Source organism: Haemorhous mexicanus, chromosome 1 (assembly GCF_027477595.1).
Source record: "Haemorhous mexicanus isolate bHaeMex1 chromosome 1, bHaeMex1.pri, whole genome shotgun sequence".
Classification (NCBI taxonomy): domain Eukaryota; kingdom Metazoa; phylum Chordata; class Aves; order Passeriformes; family Fringillidae; genus Haemorhous; species Haemorhous mexicanus.
The window spans coordinates 62477525-62496975 of NC_082341.1; the positions used below are offsets into that span (position 1 = coordinate 62477525).

General features: G+C 37.7%; 1 protein-coding gene across 4 annotated transcripts in view; it reads left to right on the forward strand.

Annotated features, from left to right (window-relative positions):
- GPLD1 (glycosylphosphatidylinositol specific phospholipase D1) overlaps positions 1 to 19451 on the forward strand; it is a 23207-nt gene continuing 3756 nt past the window's right edge. Inside the window, exons 1-20 of one of the 4 annotated variants that reach the window (XM_059851346.1) lie at positions 3 to 219; positions 3085 to 3140; positions 3626 to 3704; positions 6312 to 6409; positions 7817 to 7927; positions 8185 to 8233; positions 8717 to 8771; positions 9406 to 9513; positions 10194 to 10221; positions 10302 to 10441; positions 11385 to 11450; positions 11714 to 11837; positions 12349 to 12488; positions 13532 to 13718; positions 14685 to 14795; positions 15792 to 15866; positions 16325 to 16481; positions 18153 to 18294; positions 18872 to 18944; positions 19051 to 19144. In XM_059851346.1, coding sequence (XP_059707329.1) covers positions 123 to 219; positions 3085 to 3140; positions 3626 to 3704; positions 6312 to 6409; positions 7817 to 7927; positions 8185 to 8233; positions 8717 to 8771; positions 9406 to 9513; positions 10194 to 10221; positions 10302 to 10441; positions 11385 to 11450; positions 11714 to 11837; positions 12349 to 12488; positions 13532 to 13718; positions 14685 to 14795; positions 15792 to 15866; positions 16325 to 16481; positions 18153 to 18294; positions 18872 to 18944; positions 19051 to 19144 — 1990 coding nt within the window. In that variant the 5' untranslated portion in view covers positions 3 to 122. Of the gene's footprint in view, positions 220 to 3084; positions 3141 to 3625; positions 3705 to 6311; positions 6410 to 7816; positions 7928 to 8184; positions 8234 to 8716; positions 8772 to 9405; positions 9514 to 10193; positions 10222 to 10301; positions 10442 to 11384; positions 11451 to 11713; positions 11838 to 12348; positions 12489 to 13531; positions 13719 to 14684; positions 14796 to 15791; positions 15867 to 16324; positions 16482 to 18152; positions 18295 to 18844; positions 18945 to 19050; positions 19145 to 19451 lie in introns of all 4 variants that reach the window. The other 3 variants (XM_059851337.1, XM_059851327.1, XM_059851357.1) reach the window with 3 other exon arrangements.

The following is a 19451-nucleotide window of genomic DNA, read 5'->3' on the forward strand; positions in this document are numbered from 1 at the left end:
CAGTCGTTTGCTTGCTGTGTCAGCAATATGTGTGAAAGAAAAGGCATGCTCCGTAACCTACATTTCAAAGGTCACAGTGCTACTGTTCCAGGCTTCTGAAAACCACAGTTGGAGCCAGCATCATGGTTGGTCTGAAGATTTGGTCTGTCTCGCTGGTTATACTCTACCATTTCTGTCAGAGATGTATCCCGTGTGGAATTTCAACACATGTTGAAATAGGTAAGACATGTTCAAAATGGATTTTCTTGTGTTTTGAATTTCTTGTGAAGAGAAGTAAATTCAGATTCAGCTGGAAAGCAGAAGGAAGAAATAATGTTAAAGTAACAAGCAGTCTACATAATTTTAAAAATGTGAATAACAGATAGAATAAGTGAGAAATTTGATTTTTGGAGTTTGAAATTTTACTGGTTTTGTAAGTAAAATACTTGAGTTGACTTGGGTTGCGTATTTTTCCGTCTCCTAAGACACAGGCATTATGTAACTGGAATGTTTTTGTCTGTGACTCCTACGCAGACAGAGTTTGGTTTGGAGAAATAAAAGGAATGCTTTAGGCAATTTGTGAGATTGTTATATTGAAATTAAGGAATAACACAAGTTCTTTGTGGTAACTCTGTTTTTAAATCATTCTGTATTAATTATGCCATACCTGCACAAGTAGATAAAATTCTGTAGTGTGTTTCTGTCTGTAACTAACAGCATTAAAATTTTGTTCTGTGTCTCTTTCTGATACGTTGCTCTCTGTAGCCAGAACAGCCTAGATTTGTAGAGAATGAAGGAGAGAACTGAGCGGACATCAAAATGGAGAAATATTTCTGTTTTGAATTTCTTGTTTGCCTGTGCTATTTTTAAAATCTGTTTTCTTCCGCAGTTTTGCGAGCACAAACACAAGCAGTGTGAGGTTATTCTGAGTTACTCATAATAATTGACAGTTTATGTTGTTTGTTCTTCTGGTTTTGTTTCTAAATCCATTGCTCAAACAGATGGTAAAATGTAGAATGTTGCCTTTATTCAGGTAATTTTCTCAGACTTTAAGTACTGAATACAATGCATGCAACTTTGAACAATTTAAAGACAGGGATTATTCATGGTGTTTGATACTGGAGTGTGTTCCCTTACTGAGTGTTGTACCCGTGGTCAGCATCCTGGAACAATTTGCTTTTCCTAACAATGTGTCAAGAAACCCATAATAATCTGTATGAGAAGCCGTGCTGCCTGAGGTTAGGCAAGTGCACACCACACTGCAAGCTCAGGGCTCTAATTACTGAGAACAAGCTTCTGAAGACTTGAAATAACAGATTTGCCAGAATAGAGTGTGTTTGGGGAAAAAAAAAAATCTGCAAAGAGAAGCTTACAGATCTGTCCCAAAACAGTAATTTTTTTTTTCTTTTTCTAATCAAGGGAGCATGTTGCAGAAAAGTTGTGTTTATATAATATAAAGATCTTGGTTGCCTGAGGAGTTGTGCATACCCTGAACTATTGGGTTATAGTTTACAACAGGTTTTGTCCGTGTGTCGGAAAATTACGTTAAACTGTGATCAGCTCTGATGCTGCTAAAATGAGTGCTCTTGTTGTTGTTCATATAAAAGTCTATGATGATAAGATGAAAATATTTCCAAAATTCGAACACTGAGTACTCCAGGAAAACAAAAACAAGCAAGCAAACAAACAAAAACAAAACAAAAACAAAAATGCAAAAATGAAAAAAAAAACAAACAACAAACTGTAGAAAGGAATTCCTCTTACTCAAAGCCAGCACCAAAGAAATCCTGGACAGAATTTTGAATGTACTTTTAAAATGGTGAAAAGCTCTGCCTGTTCAGAATGTTGATGGTGTTCAGTGTGCTTGGCAGAGCTGTGCTGTGTCCTACTTGCACGGCCGTGCCTGTACGCAGGTCCGAGTGGGGAAGCTCTTTGCCCTGGGGGTTCCTGTCAGACTTGTGAGGTTCTGTGGGACTGTGGGGATCTGACATAAAATTCCTTGTGAAGGTGGAGTTGTAGAATCTGGGCCCACTTGAGTAGTGAGAGAAGTGCAGGGGAGGTGTGAGGCAGAAAAAGCAAACTGTCAAACTGAAGCTCTCCCACGCTGGAATCAGAGATATGTGTAGAAATGTCTGAGCCTTAAAAATTTATAGTATTACTTACTATTTTGTTGCTGTTTCTCTTCTGGTGCAAGACTGGTCTTTAAGGTATCTTACTTGTATAAGGATGATTTAGATTATTGGGTAAAATTCAAAGTGAAAGATCATTCAAACCTCTACAGTTTTGTCTAGATCTTATTCCAGAATAGTAATGGATTGTTTTGGATTTGGTAGGAGAACTTTTTTGTTTGTTTGTTTTGTTGTTTGGTTTTTTGGGGCTTTTTTGTGTTGTGATTTATTTGGTAAGGAACAAATTAATCTTTGGAAATAGCTTTAGAGGAAATGTTAAGTACTTTTAAAATAGTGTTGCTAGATTATTCCTGGATCTAATATTAATTAGGAGACTTCATTAATGAAAAGGATGTAATTTCATTCACTTGTTATGCCACCTAAATAAAGATTTTGGCAGTAAGAATATCTGCCAGTTCAGTGAATAAGTAGTGTTATTTACCTTGCTTATTTATCTTTAGATTTTTGTGACTTTCAATGCATGTTAAAAATTAATCAAGTTGTAAACACCCACATTGATTCCCAACATACCTTTTTCACTGTTAAGAGCAATATTGAAGCTTGAGTACAGCTAAAACTTTATGGTCCATGCTTTACATGTGCTGTGTGTGGTCCTGTCAGTTCACTGCTGTAGCTCATTTCTGGACATGGGGAGTTCATTTCCCTGTGATCAGCTTGGCTGGTCAGCTCAGGAGCTAGGGATTAGAGAGAGACTGAAGATGTGCCACAGAAAGAGCACTTCCTTATTAACTCCCTAGGTGAGAAAACACACACCTTCTCACAGGTACACAGTTCTGTGAGAAATGGTGTTTTCATACACTTGGTGCTTGTCTTAGGTATGAAAATGTGATGTCTTCTGGTTCTTCTACTGCTTCTACCAAAATGTGGGCCTGGACACAGTACCTGTAAATCAACACTTCAATATATTGTTTTTCAGCACATAGAGCTCTGGAATTTTTCACTAACCATGAAGGAAGTGTTAATTATAGAAAGGTAGGAAGCATATTATTCCTTAATTTTGTACAACTCTCTTCTGAATGCTTTTCTTTCTGTCTTCTTGCCTTTCTTTATTATTCTCAGTAATGTATGCATCAATATTGTGCCCAGAATGTATTTTTTACCTTTTTTTATTCAAAATAATGTGACTGTTTCTGAATATTAATACAGAAATACAGCAATTATACCAGTGTGTATATATATATTTTGTGTGGTTTCTTGCATGTTTTCCTATCTTCTTTAGTCATATTCTATGTGAGCAGTTGTATTAGAAGAATCAGTAGAGGACTGTGGGAAAGCAGATTTAATAAACCTAAGGACAGCAAATGACAACAAGGTTTTGTGCACTACATGGTGTATTTTACCAAGATACTAGTTGTATTTTGCTGGCTATTTAGAATGTATATTTGATGTTGGCAGTAAAATGGGGTTTTGTCCTGTGCAATAGCATTCTGATTCCTTTCCCCCCATCCTTTCCCCAGTTATTACTAAATCACCAAGATGCCTTTCAGGCTGGAAGCATTTATCCTGATGCCTTTTATCCTTCAATCTGCAAAGGTGGTAAGAGAAGCTTTATAAATCCAATGTTATAGCAATTCTATTTTTCTGTGGAAATCTTACAGAATTTAGTGTGTTGACAATGGTTATATTGTAAGAAATGAAGTATGGCCAAAAATGCTTTCCTGCAAAAACTATCCACCGTTTTTGTTAGAGCCTTTTTGTAGTAATTTAAAATAACATAACACATTTGAAAATGTTTTAGAAAGTAACTATTGGGTAAATATAACTATTTAATGGGTAGGACATTTTGATAGAAGGATGCTGTTTGACTAAATTAGGTCAGATTACTAAGTACAGAAAAGACAAAATGATGTTTTTTTATAAATCTTAGGGAAGGCCTAAAGCTATTTCTGTGTTAAAAATTATTAGTTTCTATCAGATCAGTCAAGAAGAGGATAGGACAATCTAAAAATCCCACAGCAACAAAATAGTGTAGGACCTGCTGGGGGTGGGTGAGCAGGCAAGTGTTAATAACATCCCTGTTTTAAGCCTTTTTTTATTGCAGAGTGCAGTCTTTTGCCTTTTAATCTTCTTGTTGGAAATTAATGTCAGTCTTAATTTTGCTGCTTGCAGATCAAAAGTCTGCAGTACAAAATTAGCACCCTCTTGCAATAGCTGTAAAATGTCTTGACTTGCAAGTGGTCCCCTGATTTTTCAGCTCTGAATGGTCAGCTCTTGATCATAAGCAGCTTCTTCAGCAACATTAGAGCTATAAAACAGCCAGTCAGGCCTTGCTGTAGGATATTTGCTACTGAAAGGGTAAATCTGAGCAGTTAGCAAATGGAATAAAGAGTCTGTCCTCCAGGTACAAGCTATTAGGGTGTTTAGGCAGATACCAGAGACAGGGCAGTGGTATGTACTTTGTGTGAGGATATCTGGCTTTACTGGCTTCAATATTGTTGAGATATTTGTGCAAGTTTAAAGTATTGGAAATAGCTTATTTTACTGGGCCATGCAAATTCCATGAAATTTGAGGGGTAGTTAGGATCTTTCTTTGGTTTAGAGCCAAATCACACAGTTGCAGCCAAAGTTCTCATTTTTCTCAGACAGAGGTTGTTGATGCTGCCTGTTGGTTATGCCAACTATAGGCTGCTTCATATCCTGATGTGCTCAGTTCACATCCAAATCACCTCTCTGTTCTGGCATTTAATGCTGGTTTTGTCTTCTGTCACTCGTTAGGTCACTCATCTCAGTTTTCTGCCTGGCTCTGCTAACTCTTGTCCCAAACTTCAGTCTTGCTTTCCTTGTTTTCATGACTGATACTCTCCTGGGATTTTTTTCAGTTCCTACTTCAGTTGCTTATATCTATCTATCTGTCTGTCTATCTATCTATCTATCTATCTATCTATCTATCTGTCTATCTATCTGTCTATCTATCTCATCTTTCTCTTCTAACCATTTTGGTCTGTCTTATACCAGGTCAGAGCTTCTCTATCTACAGTATCCAGTCTTCATTCCTTCACTAACCTTGAAGTCTGTCTTGCCTTGTTAGAGTCGAACCACTTGTCAGCAGTTTCCTTAGTTAATATGGAAGAAATAGATGCCTCTTCAGACCTGAGCTGTTTTAACTGAGTGTGACAAGATCAAGAACAAAGCCATCCAGACTGCCTCTTTGAGCAGGAGACAAGCTTAGATGTAGAAGGCTACTCTGGTTTTGCTAAGCAAGAGCCATCCTTCTTTTATCTAGTTTAGCTGCACTGTAATATGTCAAGAGGCCAAAAGGTAACTGAATTGCCCCCCAAGGTCTGCTCTCTCTGTGTTTAATCTACCCTAACACTGTGCAGTTTCTCTTTGCTGTGTCAACAAACACACACTCTTCCTCCAAGAGTACTGATGGTCTGAACAATCTCCCACCTACCTTCTTCCCCCTTAGAGAATTTAACATTGAGTGCTGGTTGATCTCTTTATGTCAGACTCCCTTTGCACTTAGCTTTATGTAGGTACACAGATATTTTTAGGCAAGGTCACTGTTAGATCCTACACAATCTTTCTGCCTAAATTCAGGTGAGAGTAGTAAATGATTCTTCTAAATGAAATCTATTTTTTCCTGCTTTCCTCCCTTTTTCCTGCTCCTACACTGACTGTATCTTGGCTAGTTTGCCTTCCTCTTGAAACTGATTGGGGTGATAATGATGACATAGCCTGTCTCTGCCCTGTGGAAACTGATACCTGGCAGAAAACATGGCATTTTGAGTTGGCTGCCATTCCCTACAGCTTTTCTGCCATACAAGTGGATGCATTAATTTAGTCAACAGGTTCTCTGTCAGCTCTCTTTATCCTCTCTGCTTGGGAGGCAGCTTTTCATTGTACTGTACCTACTCACAGGCATAGAGAAAAGGAGCAGGCACAAAATTTTCAGATGCTTCAAACCAAAATCATAGAAGGTAAATCTAGTATCTGTTTTGTTAGTATGAATCAGATAAAAGTATGTCTCTTTTGGCTCTTTTCATTAGCTGGAGTGCAAAATGTGTCATCTGTCTGACATGAAATTGAACAAAAATCTGTGGGGTTTTTAATGGAGAAAAACTCTTTATTTTTTTTTTTTTTTTTCTATTTAATTTTCCCCCAAAGAATAAATCAAATACTGGTATAATTTTATTGCAATAGGAATGTTCCATGATGTGTCTGAAGACACCCACTGGTCACCATTTCTCAAAGCAAGTATTGACTACATCAGAAGGAATTATCCTCAGCCTTGGGAAGAGGTAAGAAAATTGATTAATTTTGCTTGATTGACTTTGTTTTCAGTTTTTTTCTTCCTCTTCACTAGTTGTAATTTCATCATTTTTGAGGTGTAGAAAAACCCAACATTTTTATATTAAAGTCTCTGCGAATATAGTAACACTTTTAAATTTTAATATTTAATCTTTAATGTTTCAATCTTTACCATACAAAAAACTTACAGTTTCCATATAAAGTCTGTCAGTTATTTCCACTGTGGTCTAGTGCATACATTTCATAGGTCCAGACTTTTAAATATAATTCATGGTATTGCATTCCTGTGAGATCTGGTTTGGGTTTGCCATTTGAAAACCAGACACGTTTTAGATTTCTTACTTGTGAAATGAAGAGCAGTTTGTCAAAAGTGAGCATGCAGAGGAATGTAGTTCTCTCCTCTGTCTGCCTATACAACAACCATGATGGCAGAGTTCAGTCCTTGGAAGTGTTTATCCTTGGTCCAGAAAAACAGTTTGGTATACATTTAACTTGAAGTATGCAAATTACCCTCACATCAATCATGTAATTCTATGCCCTTGGGCTGTATAAACTGCTTAAAGCTTCTTAAGTAACAAAAGTTGACCACAGCATCAAGAAATGAGCGGTCAGCACTTTGTCTTGATAAACTCTTGGACTATAAGAGCTTCTCACCTGTATCCTTGTTTAATGCTGTCCTGGTTTAGGGCAAATTTGGGAGAGAATCCCCAAAAAGGGGCTTCTTCAGAAAGCAAACCCACACGGCCCCTCCCCCCAACCGGTTCGGGAAGAATTCCTTGGAGAGAAGTGGAAAGAACCTGTTTATTTAACAGGCACTGCACCCCCCAGCACACAAAATGAACAGTACCGGATGACACCACTCTTTCTCTGCTCTGAAAAAAAATGACAAATTCAGAAAGTCTCTCCTGGGAGTGGTCGCTGTTATCAGTCCCTCCGGTGCTGGGGCAGCTGCTGCAGCCACAAGATGCAAACTCTCTTGGTGTTTCCAGGTCCCAGTCCCGAACAGTTGGCAGGTCCAAACAGGAGAGGGGAAACAGTGCAGGAAGGAATTTGGACTGTTTAGCTAAATTCACTAATGAGAAGAGGGAAAAAAGCAAGAGCAAGCAAAAGCAAAGCAGAAGCAAAGCAGAAGCAAAGCAGAAGCAAGAGCAAAAGCAAAAAGCAGCACTATGTACTGTCTGTATGTCCCGCTGAGTGGCTGATAAGAGGCCCAAAACAAAACTTTCACTCTGCCAGTCTTAAAGGCACAGAACACAATATCCAGCATAAATTACACACACACGAATGGGGATAACGGCATCCTAACGTCACCCTAGGACAAATTTATATACAGAAAATGCTAACATTTTCTTAAAGACAGGAATAAAATGACAGACAAATGGATTGTTGTTGTGTAGGCTACAGAGAAGCTGGTGGCGTTCCTGTTTGGAATTGCTTCACATATCGTGGCAGATGTTAGCTGGCATAGCCTGGGCATCGACCAAGGATTTCTAAAGGCCATGGGAGAAGTAAGCCTGTATCATTTTATTTATTCATATAACTGGATTTATTGGAATGGATAGCTTTGCTTTGGACTGTGGTGGGGAAGAAAGAGAAAAGCTAGAGCCCTGTTTCAGGAAGATTTTTGGAGAGACACAATGCCACAAACTTCATAAGAGTGAAGCTGGTCTGGTTTGGGACCTTTAACCATTAGTGTTGCTTGGAGAGTTTGTTTCTGCTCATATGAAAAGAAACAGGCAGTTGTCTTGTTTTTCTCTTTCTCCAGATTGATTTTCGTGGTTCATACTCAGAGGCTCACAGTGTTGGAGATTTTGGTAATGTTTCTGTTTGCCAATCATAGATCCTTGTATTGGAATAAGTCCTCTTCAAAACCATGGTGGTTGATTCTGGCTCTTGTCCTGTGCAATGCAGGAGTTAAGGATGGCATATGGACACTGTATTCTTGCCCTCCCCCATGGCTTGCAAAGTCCTGCTGTACCTTTCCTCAGGTTTCAGGAGATGTGATAAGGCATATGGACATTTGGATTAAAGCCAAAATGCAGACCAAAGGATGCTAAGATATGGATGGAGTCACTACTGTGATTTTAAATTGTACATTATTCTCCAGAGGTATAAAATGTGCAGCATACTTTCAGGTGAACAATTTGTGTATTCTAAATATACAGCTGGAAGATCTGCCATATAAATGCATGTAGAAGAGCCATACATAGCTTCGTGCACCCTGTTACCCATTACAGATACCTAACAGGTTTTGTTTGTTGGGCTGTGTGGGGCTTTTTTCATTCTTTCATCCTCAGGAGGAGATGTGGTGAGTCAGTTTGAGCTGGACTTCAGTTACCTGGCATCAAGTTGGTAAGATAATGAGGTTGCCTTCTTTCATATTTAATGGGGGATTTTGTATAATCATATTTAATAAAATTACATATAATATCACCTGATTCTGTTTTAATATGTTTTTTTTTTAAATGCTGTCCTCTATTTTTCTTTCAAAAAACCCCTTGCAACTCTTTCAAATGTTATGAGTTCGGTAACATTATATGCGTATTTAATGTTCTTTGACATAAAAACTGGAAGGACAGAAGAGAGTTTTATGTATAGGAACACAGCAAAAAAGGTTAAATTATTTATGTCTTAAGTTATAAGTAGCTATATGTAAAATAACTAGTGAAAACTTTTTGCTGGAATGTCCAAGCAGCTAGTTAAATAACTCAGTTAAGCTACAATATCTGTGAGATATATTTAAACTTTGGGAAGTTGAGGATGTTGAATTCAGTTTTAAAAGCATAAAAATGAGCAGAAGACTTAGATATCCGCTATTTTTTCTTCACAGTTGCATGTGCAGTCCTGGTATTCGTAGATCTTCATGACCTTATATAGTCTTTTGAAATTTGGAATATCTTATAGTCTGTTGTTATTACAAGAACTGCAATATTTTATCGGGTGATGTGGATCATCTAGTGTTATAATACATTCTTTTTGTTTTCAGGTATGTACCTGTCAAAGACCTAGCTGCTATCTATAAGGAATTTTATGGAAAAGAGATCATAACTGAAAGCACAATTGCTGAATGTACTTATCTGCTGTTTTTTGAACTGTAAGTTGAATAACTCTGCCTGAGCTTTTGTAAGTGAAACATATGTAGGAGAAATATGATAATCATATTTTAAACAACTTACATATTGATGTCAGCAATGAAGACTCCCTCCTAGACCCCAAAATCACAGAACATCTGAATTTTTTTAATGACTGGGATTCAAAGTTGGACTACATAATAACTGGTAAATTATTACACCACAGATGGTGAATCTTGGCTATTTAATGCATTTATATATATAACGTATTTATGCCTATTTATCTGAGAACAGCTGTGTCTTCAAGTACCATTGCACTGTAGTGAGTTAGCAGTATAATTATCATGCACTGAAGGAATCTCTTATCTAGACTCTATGTAGATCCCTTCAAGTCCAAGAATAATTCATAAAAGACTTTGGATATCTGGCAGTGTCTGCTTTTGAATATCCTGAACAGCTTAGCTGTATCCTGTATTTCAGTTAATTACCAATAGTCACACAACATCTACAAAAACTGTGAATCCTTCAAAATTAAGGGCAATAAAGTTTATCTTGTTTTACATTACAACTTTAAAAATGTATTAACAATCAATACGGAAATGTAATGACTTGCATAGGATTTACCATATAGGACTTTTGAAAAAAATTAGTTAAAATATTAAATATTAAATTAAGCAAATTTTATTTCTTTTTTTTTTTTCAGGCATGGAGAAAGGCTTCTTGTTGGCAAGGTTGGTTTTCTGTTTTCTTTATAAAAATGAGCATGGAGACGATGTGATCCATCTTACTGAGTATGTTGCCTGTCCCTTAGCTTTTTCCAACAATTGCTAGTAAATCTCCATTTCTGGTGGACAAGTTCCACGAATATTTCCTTGGGGGAGTGGATGACATGGCATTCTGGACCAACAACATTTTTGAGCTGACGAGCCATATGCTAGAGAATGGAACCAGGTATAGTGTGTGGCAAACAACTATGAAATGCAGTAGTCAAGTGCTGGCACCCACTTAACTGTTCAACTTAAGGCAGGATCTTTGCTAGAATAGGTGCTGAGCTTTAGATCCTCACTAGGACAAGGGGATTTCCATGTCTGTCTTTTACCTGGGTGCACAGGATTATGCAGGCCTTGCATTTGTATTTTTTATGTGTTCACACTCATTTGCCCTAGCGTGCCTCTGGCATGTCCAGGTGATACTTACCAGGGAAAATTTGGGGCATTCTTTAAGACATGTGCAAGGGTTTGCTTAAATGTTACATAGCCATGCCCTGAGGTTCTGCCTGGACTGGCAATCTGAGTCTGCACCTTTTGGCTGCTGCCATCACTCGGCAAAGATGTCCCTTTTGAGGAGAGGTCAGATATTACCTTCAGACTCTGAAGGCAAATAGGATTAGGAAGACTAGGAGTATATATATTCTACTGTTTAAGCTTAGGCTTCTACTCACAATTTCATATTATAGAAGTTTAACCTTGAACAGCTCTATAACAAATACAACCTTTCTTCTTTAGAAGACCAACAGTGGCAATTAATCCATCCATTTATATGGAAAATACCACTGTTGCTATTTTGGGAAATTATGCTTGAAATGCAGAATGGCACAATCTTTTATGCTTTTTGTAACACTTTGATTTAAAGTGCTTTAGATTCATATGCATGCATGTTGCAATAAGTTTCCTTCAAGAGCTGTATAAAGACGTGATATTCATACAGAATCTAATCAAGGTCACCAAATAAACATCATGGGGTTTCTAAGGGTTATGATGATGCTCTGATTTTGATTTTCTTGAGAAAACTGATGACTTCTGACAGAGGAATCAGTAAGTATAAAAGTTGTATTTTTAGTTTCATTTCCACTGTGGTAAAATCTTTAAAGTGCATTCTCTGTATTCTTCTTTAGTGACTGCTACCTGCCTGAGAACCCTCTGTTCATAAACTGCACAAAGGAGCACAAGGACAGCCACATGTAAGTATAGTTCTGATGGTTTAAGCTTGAAGAAGAAGACATCTCCTTTCAGTGATGAAAGGAGAGTCTTCTGCTAAGGTGGACAGTGAGGTACTGAAAATTAGAGATATTTTGGCTAATTTTTTTGTGTTTGAATTTGAGATTCTCTTAGCATGAATAACTAAGTTTTTGTATAAAGGAACTGTGCAGAATCTAAGAGTGGCTATTACCTCGAGTCTTTATTTCAGTTATATTAATTCTTATGACTGCCTTCTTTATTTTAGCAGAAACAAACAATCAAAACATGAACATCACAAGAATACAACTTCTTTGCTTTCAGAAACACTTGAGAAGAATATAAACTATACAGAGAGAGGAGTTCAGTTTGACATACAGCCTTGGGCAACAGTAAGTGAGAAGTAACAGATGTGTCAGGTAAAAGTCATCTCTGTATAATATTGTTCTTGTTTCTGTCTGAAATGCTGCATAAAGGAGCAGGGTATCTGGATGGTCTTTGACTACATGGACATTCCAGTACCATTGTTAATGTATATGTGTACATCATAAATACTCAATTTTTAAACTTTGCTCATTGTATAGCAAAGTTCGAACACATCCTGCAATGCCAAAAAATACAAAATATATATTTAGTATTTACATTTTATAGACGTATGATGGCTTTTCTGGGTTAAGAACTCCCAGCAAAGCATAGCAGTGAATGATTAGTAGTGCTCCCTTTGAAGTATACAGATTTTTGTCTTTCTAAAATGGTGCTTATTATCTGAGTCAGACTCCTCTTAAATCTGTGTGGTGATTTCCATTGCTGGTGGTTTGATTTTTGAGGTGTCCCAAAGCATTCTGGAATTTCAGCCTCTGGAGTTTTAACCACTGTTGTGTCCCTTTATTATTTTTATTTCAGAAATCCCTCCGCTTGATAAACCATGCTTTTAAAACCAATGTCTGGAGAGCATTAGGAGCTACACATCAGAAATCTTCTAAGCACATCTCCAAGCCAGCAGCTTCATATTTTCTGACTTCACCCTATGCGAGGCTTGGATGGTTAGTAATTTTTTTCATCCCACTTTCCTCTTAATTTCTGAAAATTTTGAGTATCTACCAAAATATTGTTGCTGATCCTTTGAATACTGTTCTAAGGTGACAGTACAAGTCAATTGGTACAAGGTACAAATCTGAGGAAATGTCTTATATTGTATGACCAGAACAGCAAGTTAATGCTTAAGATTTTTCTTTCAGATGTTGATCAAGGTCAGAATGGAAGGCACCAACATTAGAACTAGTTGTCTAATTCTAATGTCTCTAGTTCTGAGCAGTAAAAAATCATTGCTACCTATTTTTGGTTGTTGAATAATGTTTGTGCAAAATTAATCATCTGTCATGAGCTGATGATTGATGATGTCTAGCAAGACCTCTTGGAAATACTCTAGACTAGTAGGGAGTTCAGAGATAGAATCAGGAGAGAGAGAGGCATATTCTCTCTCCTTGCCAATGAGGTTCTTCCTTGACCTGCAACAAGGAAGAGTAATAAAACAAATTTGCATTGCTGCTTATTTAACTTGCCTTATTCTGTCTCAAAATTTGGATTTAATTCTTGAGTTTACTTCACACTGGCTAAATTAACAGTAATTAGTTCTTTCCATGGTCCCTCTCTAAACTCCAGCATATTACTGAGACCTGGATTCTTTTGCTTATCTCCTAAGTCCATTAAATAAAAAAGATGTTCAGTTTAAAAGATAGTTAAGTTCTTTTCTTTATTTGTCGTCTTTTTTTTTTTTTTGGTATTCTTTGTCATATGTAAACAGCCCTTTTTAATGCTCCTTGCTCTGATTGCTCTCAGGTGCCTAATGTCAGTAAAAAGCATTTCCTACAGATCTCAGATGCATTGATGGAAGATGATTCTTCTGGTTTTACTTAAATCAAGAAAACACAAATAATTATATAATATTTTAAATGCTCTATAGATCTTTACAAATAAATATGGGGAAACAAAAGTCCTGGTTTATCTGATTTATCAGGGCTTTTTCCACTAATGTTGTGGTAGACTGGAAACTAAAGCTGATTTTGTATACTCCCTTGCTGTACAGGGCACTGATCTCAGCTGACCTAAACCAGGATGGATATGAAGATCTGGTGGCTGGAGCACCAGGGTACAGCACTATGGGCCATGTTCAGATTGGAAGGGTGTATGTGGTCTATGGCAACCAGTCAGGTTTGCCACCAGAGGACATGGATCTGGATGGGAAAGCTGACCAAGTACTACAGGGTCATCAGGTAAGGAGACAAGGCAAAAATTTGTCACTTAATTTTTTTTTGCCTGAAAATTGGAGAATTTTGAATGAGCAATAGTATCATTAATGTGTATGAGTATTATTCCTGAAACACTCCCCCTGATGTCATAGGATGTCATATGCTTTTCAAGAAAAATAATCATTCATAAAGTCCCAGGAACACTTGAAGTGATGGTGATCTGTAGGTTCACTTCCTTTACTGTACCAGGTAAGTGAGTATTAGACTATAAAGTGCCCTTAAATAAAATTCAGGTTGTGTCTCTGTAAGTCACAGTATAGCTAATTCTGGTGCCTGCATTTAAGAAAATATTGTGTTTCCTGTCCTTTTTAATTGACAATTATTAATTTTATATGTTTTAATTCCTTTGAGTCTACATTTCTTCATTAATTGATAACTTCTCCCCAGATAATTTTGTCTGTAGTAAGAGTATAGGAAAAAAAAAAAAAAAAGAGAAAACTCTCAGACATGGTGGTGGCTGGTTTGTAACCAAGGAGTAAGAGCAAATGACCCTTTTGGGTGTTAAATATGATCTTCTGTAGAAAATACCTTTATTCATAAAGAAGATAATATGGAGAAATGAGATAGATTTCCTTTTAGTTTGTTTCTGTGGTTATAAATTGTGGAGTAACAGCTTCTATCTTCTTACAGAGTGTTTTAGTGGTTCCCAGTCATAATGCTGTCAACAGGAAAGACCATACACTTGACATCAATGGTGCACTGGACTCAGGAGAGGAAATAGCCAAGCAGCACCATATTATATTTAGTTGTCCTTAATTTTAACACAGTTGACTTTGAATTAGGTGTGTTGTCATAGGGGTTATTCCTTAGAAGAAAAAGAATTGTTGGGATAGACTTTTGTCATCTGTTGCCAGTTATTCCCTGTGCAAATGTGCATTTGTTTTTCATGGTTTTGACTGGGAAACATGAGAGCAATCCCTTTTCTTTTAGCCTTCAGGAAGATTTGGTTCTGCCTTGGCAGTCCTGGACTTCAATGAGGATGGGGTGCCAGATCTGGCAATTGGAGCACCTTCTGTGGGATCTCAGTTTCTTACTTACAAAGTAAGCTACAAACGTGGGTTTGTTGTTTTTTGGAGGTTTTTTTTAGTTCTCCAAATGGAATGTTTTTATTTATATATAATTTTTAAACATTGAAATGAGAAAGAGAATTTCTGTTGTTGCTCAAGGTGACATTGTAATTTGAACTGAAGTTTATAACCTTTGTGGGTACTTTGACTACAGCAATGACAGCTACCTGTAGTTCTCTTTCAGTGGCCTTTTTGCACATTAGAAATCTAAACCACTCTTTGCAGCACTGACATGCTGGAAATGTAAGGAGCCATTAATGAAATACAAAGGTACCCTTTTTGTTTAGGAACAGAGAGTCTGGAATGGACTTCATGGGTCAATGAATTTTGTCATATGAATGCTGTCACAAGGCCAACAAATGATATCATCTAAAATATGATATGAACACAGACACACTTGCTAAAATAATCAAGTTACAGAGGCTTAATGACTTGCAGCTTATGAGATAAGCCCATATAATGGTCCCTGAATATTTTTAGGCCATGCAAACTGAGACGCAAAATGTTTTGATTTAGACTATATGCATTAAGCTTAAAACTCTTCAGAATTTTAGGTACTAATTTAGCTGTCTAAATAAGAATTTAAGTTGCTTTTATTTAGACTCATCACTTGGAAAATTGTGTGCGTCTGTTGTGCCATTGCATTAAATAATAATTGTCAAAATTTGAGCCATCTGAACATGTGTATTATGAGCATAAATACACTATGCTGCCCTTGCTCCTTACACACAGTATGATGAACATGTACTTCTCTACTTTGTTGCTTGGTTACAACAGTACCAATTACCCATGAATATTCTTAGGTTTGGGGTGGGAAAGAAAGTATTATGGGAAAGCTCTGAGAGGGAAAATGAAGTTGTATGAATAGCCTTTGCAAAACTGTTCCACTCGTTTTGATTGACCTTGCATTTCATACTAGATACTGACATCCAGGTGCTCTCATGACTTATTTTCTTTTTCTGCTGTTCAGGGTGCTGTGTATGTCTACTTTGGAACTGAGGGAAAAGGCTTGGCGCCTCAGCCAAACATTACCATTACTTGTCAGGTATATTGCTAATGAAATGTCCTGTTTATACTGCACTGTTAGCCAGGCTAGCACAGGGCTACAGAGGCAGGAGGTGAGATAAAGGGGAAAAGAGCTTATGGGCTTAAAAAAAGAATGTTAAAATTCAACTTATCATTGCAAGGAAATTTAGACTGATGGGGATAGAGCAAGCAGGTGCTTGGTTGGATTGATTGTACTTGGGAAAGACATTTATACCCCAGTGAAGGAAGGCAGCAGGATGACTAGAAAGGTGCATTAGCTCTCAAAACCAAAAAAAGCCACCAAAAAACCCTGACCCAAACCAAACAAAAAACCTCAGAAAACAAAATTGAAGCCAGGCAGTGGGAGGGTAATTTGGTCAAAAGCAAATTTAGGTCTTTAGAATTAAGTTGCTCTATTTTGCTACAGAATTGATGGTTTCAGTTCTATTTCAGGCTTAAACTAACTGTTTATTGCAGTATTCCTACTGTAATCTTGGTTGGTCCCTCCTGGCAGCTGATGTTGATGGGAATGGAAATGCTGATCTGGTTGTGGGCTCTCCATATGCACCCGGTGGTGGGAAGCAGAGAGGATTTGTGGTTGCATTTTACTCTCATTTCAACAGGAGTCACCAAGGTAATATTTGCTGAGTAAATTAACCCCTCCCACAGTTTATGTGACTGGTTATTTGTTCCTTATTAATCACGGCATAATTCAGGTTTGAAGTGATCTCAGAGGGTGTCCCTCTTACTCAAGCTGTGAAGCCAGACCAAATTGCTCAGGCCTTTGTCCAGCTGCATCTTAAAACCTCCAGTGGTAGAAATTGCAGAGACGCCCCAGGCAGTTCTACTTCTTGGCAGTCCTCATAGGGAAAAAAACTATGAACCAGTATGAACCTTTCTCGTTTCAGTTTATGTTCATTGTCTATTGTCCTCCCACCATGCATAGTGACCTTACAGGCACAGAAAGCATGGAACATCCTCACTAAACTTACTCCAGTTTGTCAACATCTTTGCTGTTAGGGAATGACGTATTATAGGTGTGATCTAGGGAACAATCACTTCTCTCAGTCTCTTTGCCATGCTCCTGCTTACATTGTCTGAGGCACTCTGGCTGTCTGCTGTCAGAGCCTCACACTCACTCCCTGCCCACCAGGATCTCCAGGGCCTTTTCCACACGGCAGCTCTTCAGCTAGTCCGTCTCCAGCTGTATCTGTGCAAGGGCATCTCCTTTCCCAGGGTCAGGCTTTGCATTTGTCCTCACTGAATTTTGTGAGGCTCCTGTCAGCCTGTTACTCCAGCCTGCCTGGGTGCCTCTGAATGAGACTACCCCCCTACATCTCCTGTAATCTGCCAGCTTCAAAAAGGGCATCTTGTCACCTTGTCTAAATATTTTATAATAAAGTGACCAACAGGATGAGTCAAAAAATTGATCCCCTGAAGGCACTCCACTTGTTGCAGGCATTCAGAGAACAACACATGGTTCTCTGCTCTTGTCAGAGGGATAATCTCTACCAGATTTTTCCCATCTGGTTTTCTGTCCATCTGGACTGCAATGTCCCAGCTTGGATGTAAGAACAGTTGTGGCAAACTGTGTTGGGAACTTTACTAAAGCAATGGATTCAACCATCTATTGTGAGTCCAGGGTAGGCTCACTGCTCTTTCTTGGAAAATTGCAAATGAACCTCAACAAATGAATATTTATCATTCTGGACGTTCCTTCATGTGGCTAAAGAGGAATGCTACAAGTGAATGAATACAGGTGATGAGGTTTCTAGTGAATGAGGGAGGAAATGTCATATATGGAACTAAATAATAAAGCTTGGGCAGCTTTGTCAGAATCATGTAATTGAGATTTTATTACATTAATGCTTAATTTTTGCAGCTTGTTCTAATTAATGTAAAATTAGGAACAACAAGAACATGGATTTGAAAACACTGCTAACTGACATTTTTGTAAAACCAAAGCACAGGATTACTTATTTAAATTATAGCCAGAATGGTCTGAAGCTCTCCCACCCAGCATCCTTGAAGAATTACAAGCTCTGATAAACAGTAATTTAGGGCAGGCTGGAGTAGGCTATTGGAAGGATTGAGAAACAGGCTGTGTCAAATGAAAGCTTTCACCAGCCAGTAGAGCTGCACGGTGAGCAAGCAAAGTCAACAACTACTGATGCCATGTCATGAACAGTGTAACTTTGCACAGAGAAACTTGTTGTCATAGGATGAATCAGTGGAGGATTGCAAATGGGTTTTTCAATGCCAGGGCACACCAAGATTTAACTCATATTTTTTTCTGGTCTCTCAGGACTTCTGTCAGTACAGGATGCCAACTGGATGGTGCAGGGGGAAGAAAACTATGCTTGGTTTGGATTTTCACTTGCCAGCTGCCAGCTGGAGAATGTGACATTACTGCTGATTGGTAGCCCTACATGGAAGACTTGTTCTAGGTGTGTTGCATGTGACAGCTTGCAGTCTTCTCCACTCAGCTCTACTTCTGCAAGGTTTAAGATTTGCAATAGATTAGACTTCCAGCTTTTTAGGAAGTTTCCTTTTTGTTCTGCTTAGAATATTTTTATTAAATTAATAGTTTTATGTCTTCACCCTTCTTTATGAAGACAAGGGTTTTTAGACACTCTCTAGAGCACGTCTTTGTTATTTAAAGACACCTAAGAATTTCTTGGGTTTCCTTGAAGAGGGAGGAGAGGGGTCACAAAAATGCTGATGGGTAAATGTGCCTTAAATAACTATATGGATAGCGCTTACTTTGAGATAGTATTTTTAAAAGCAAATTAAACATGAAGATGTATTAGATGATAAAAAAGTGGATAGACAGATCAAGTATACACTCTAAGTATTGTGTAATTAGTTAGAACAAGTATGGGAATTACTGAAGTAGATTTCTAGAATTTTTCAGGCATTATTATTCCAAAGTAAAAGGGAAGAACATGTTCAATAGTATGTTGTTAGATACAAATTTATTTTGCATTGTAATTGAAGCTGCAATCCCCTCTTGCTGGATGTCAGACAGAGTGTTGGGAAGGTGTACGGGTATAACCCACCGAGTACAGAACGCTGGTTTGAGATAACTGGAGACAAGGTAGGGCTGCTTCTTTAGTATGGGAATAAGTTGTGATTATTTGTGAATAATTTGAAGTGAAGTGACTTTCTGTAGAAATTACATAGGTGTTTTTAAAATCTAACAGGAGATGGGCAGAATGGGTTTTTCTCTGGCCAGTGGTGTGCTGTCTGTGGCTGGGAACACAAGGAAAGTTTTGGTGGTGGGTGCACCTACTGCAGGTATGTCCTGAAAATTGGAGACCATTTCTGCTTTAGGATGTTTGTTTCTGCATGACTTGAGTAGAGATACAATGTTTAAGGGAAAAGGGATCTTTAAATTTCTATGTAATTAAAAAAAAAAAAATTAGAAGTCACTGTAATCACCTGTACCTGTACGCCTTATATGTACAGTCCTCTTGACTGTGCCTCAACTTCAGTGGGTCTTCTTCCTTCTTTAAAATGGGCTTAACAGCATTACTACTTTGCATTTTTTATGTAATAATGATTTTCTAGTAGACTGCATATTTCTCAGACTTGAAACAACACA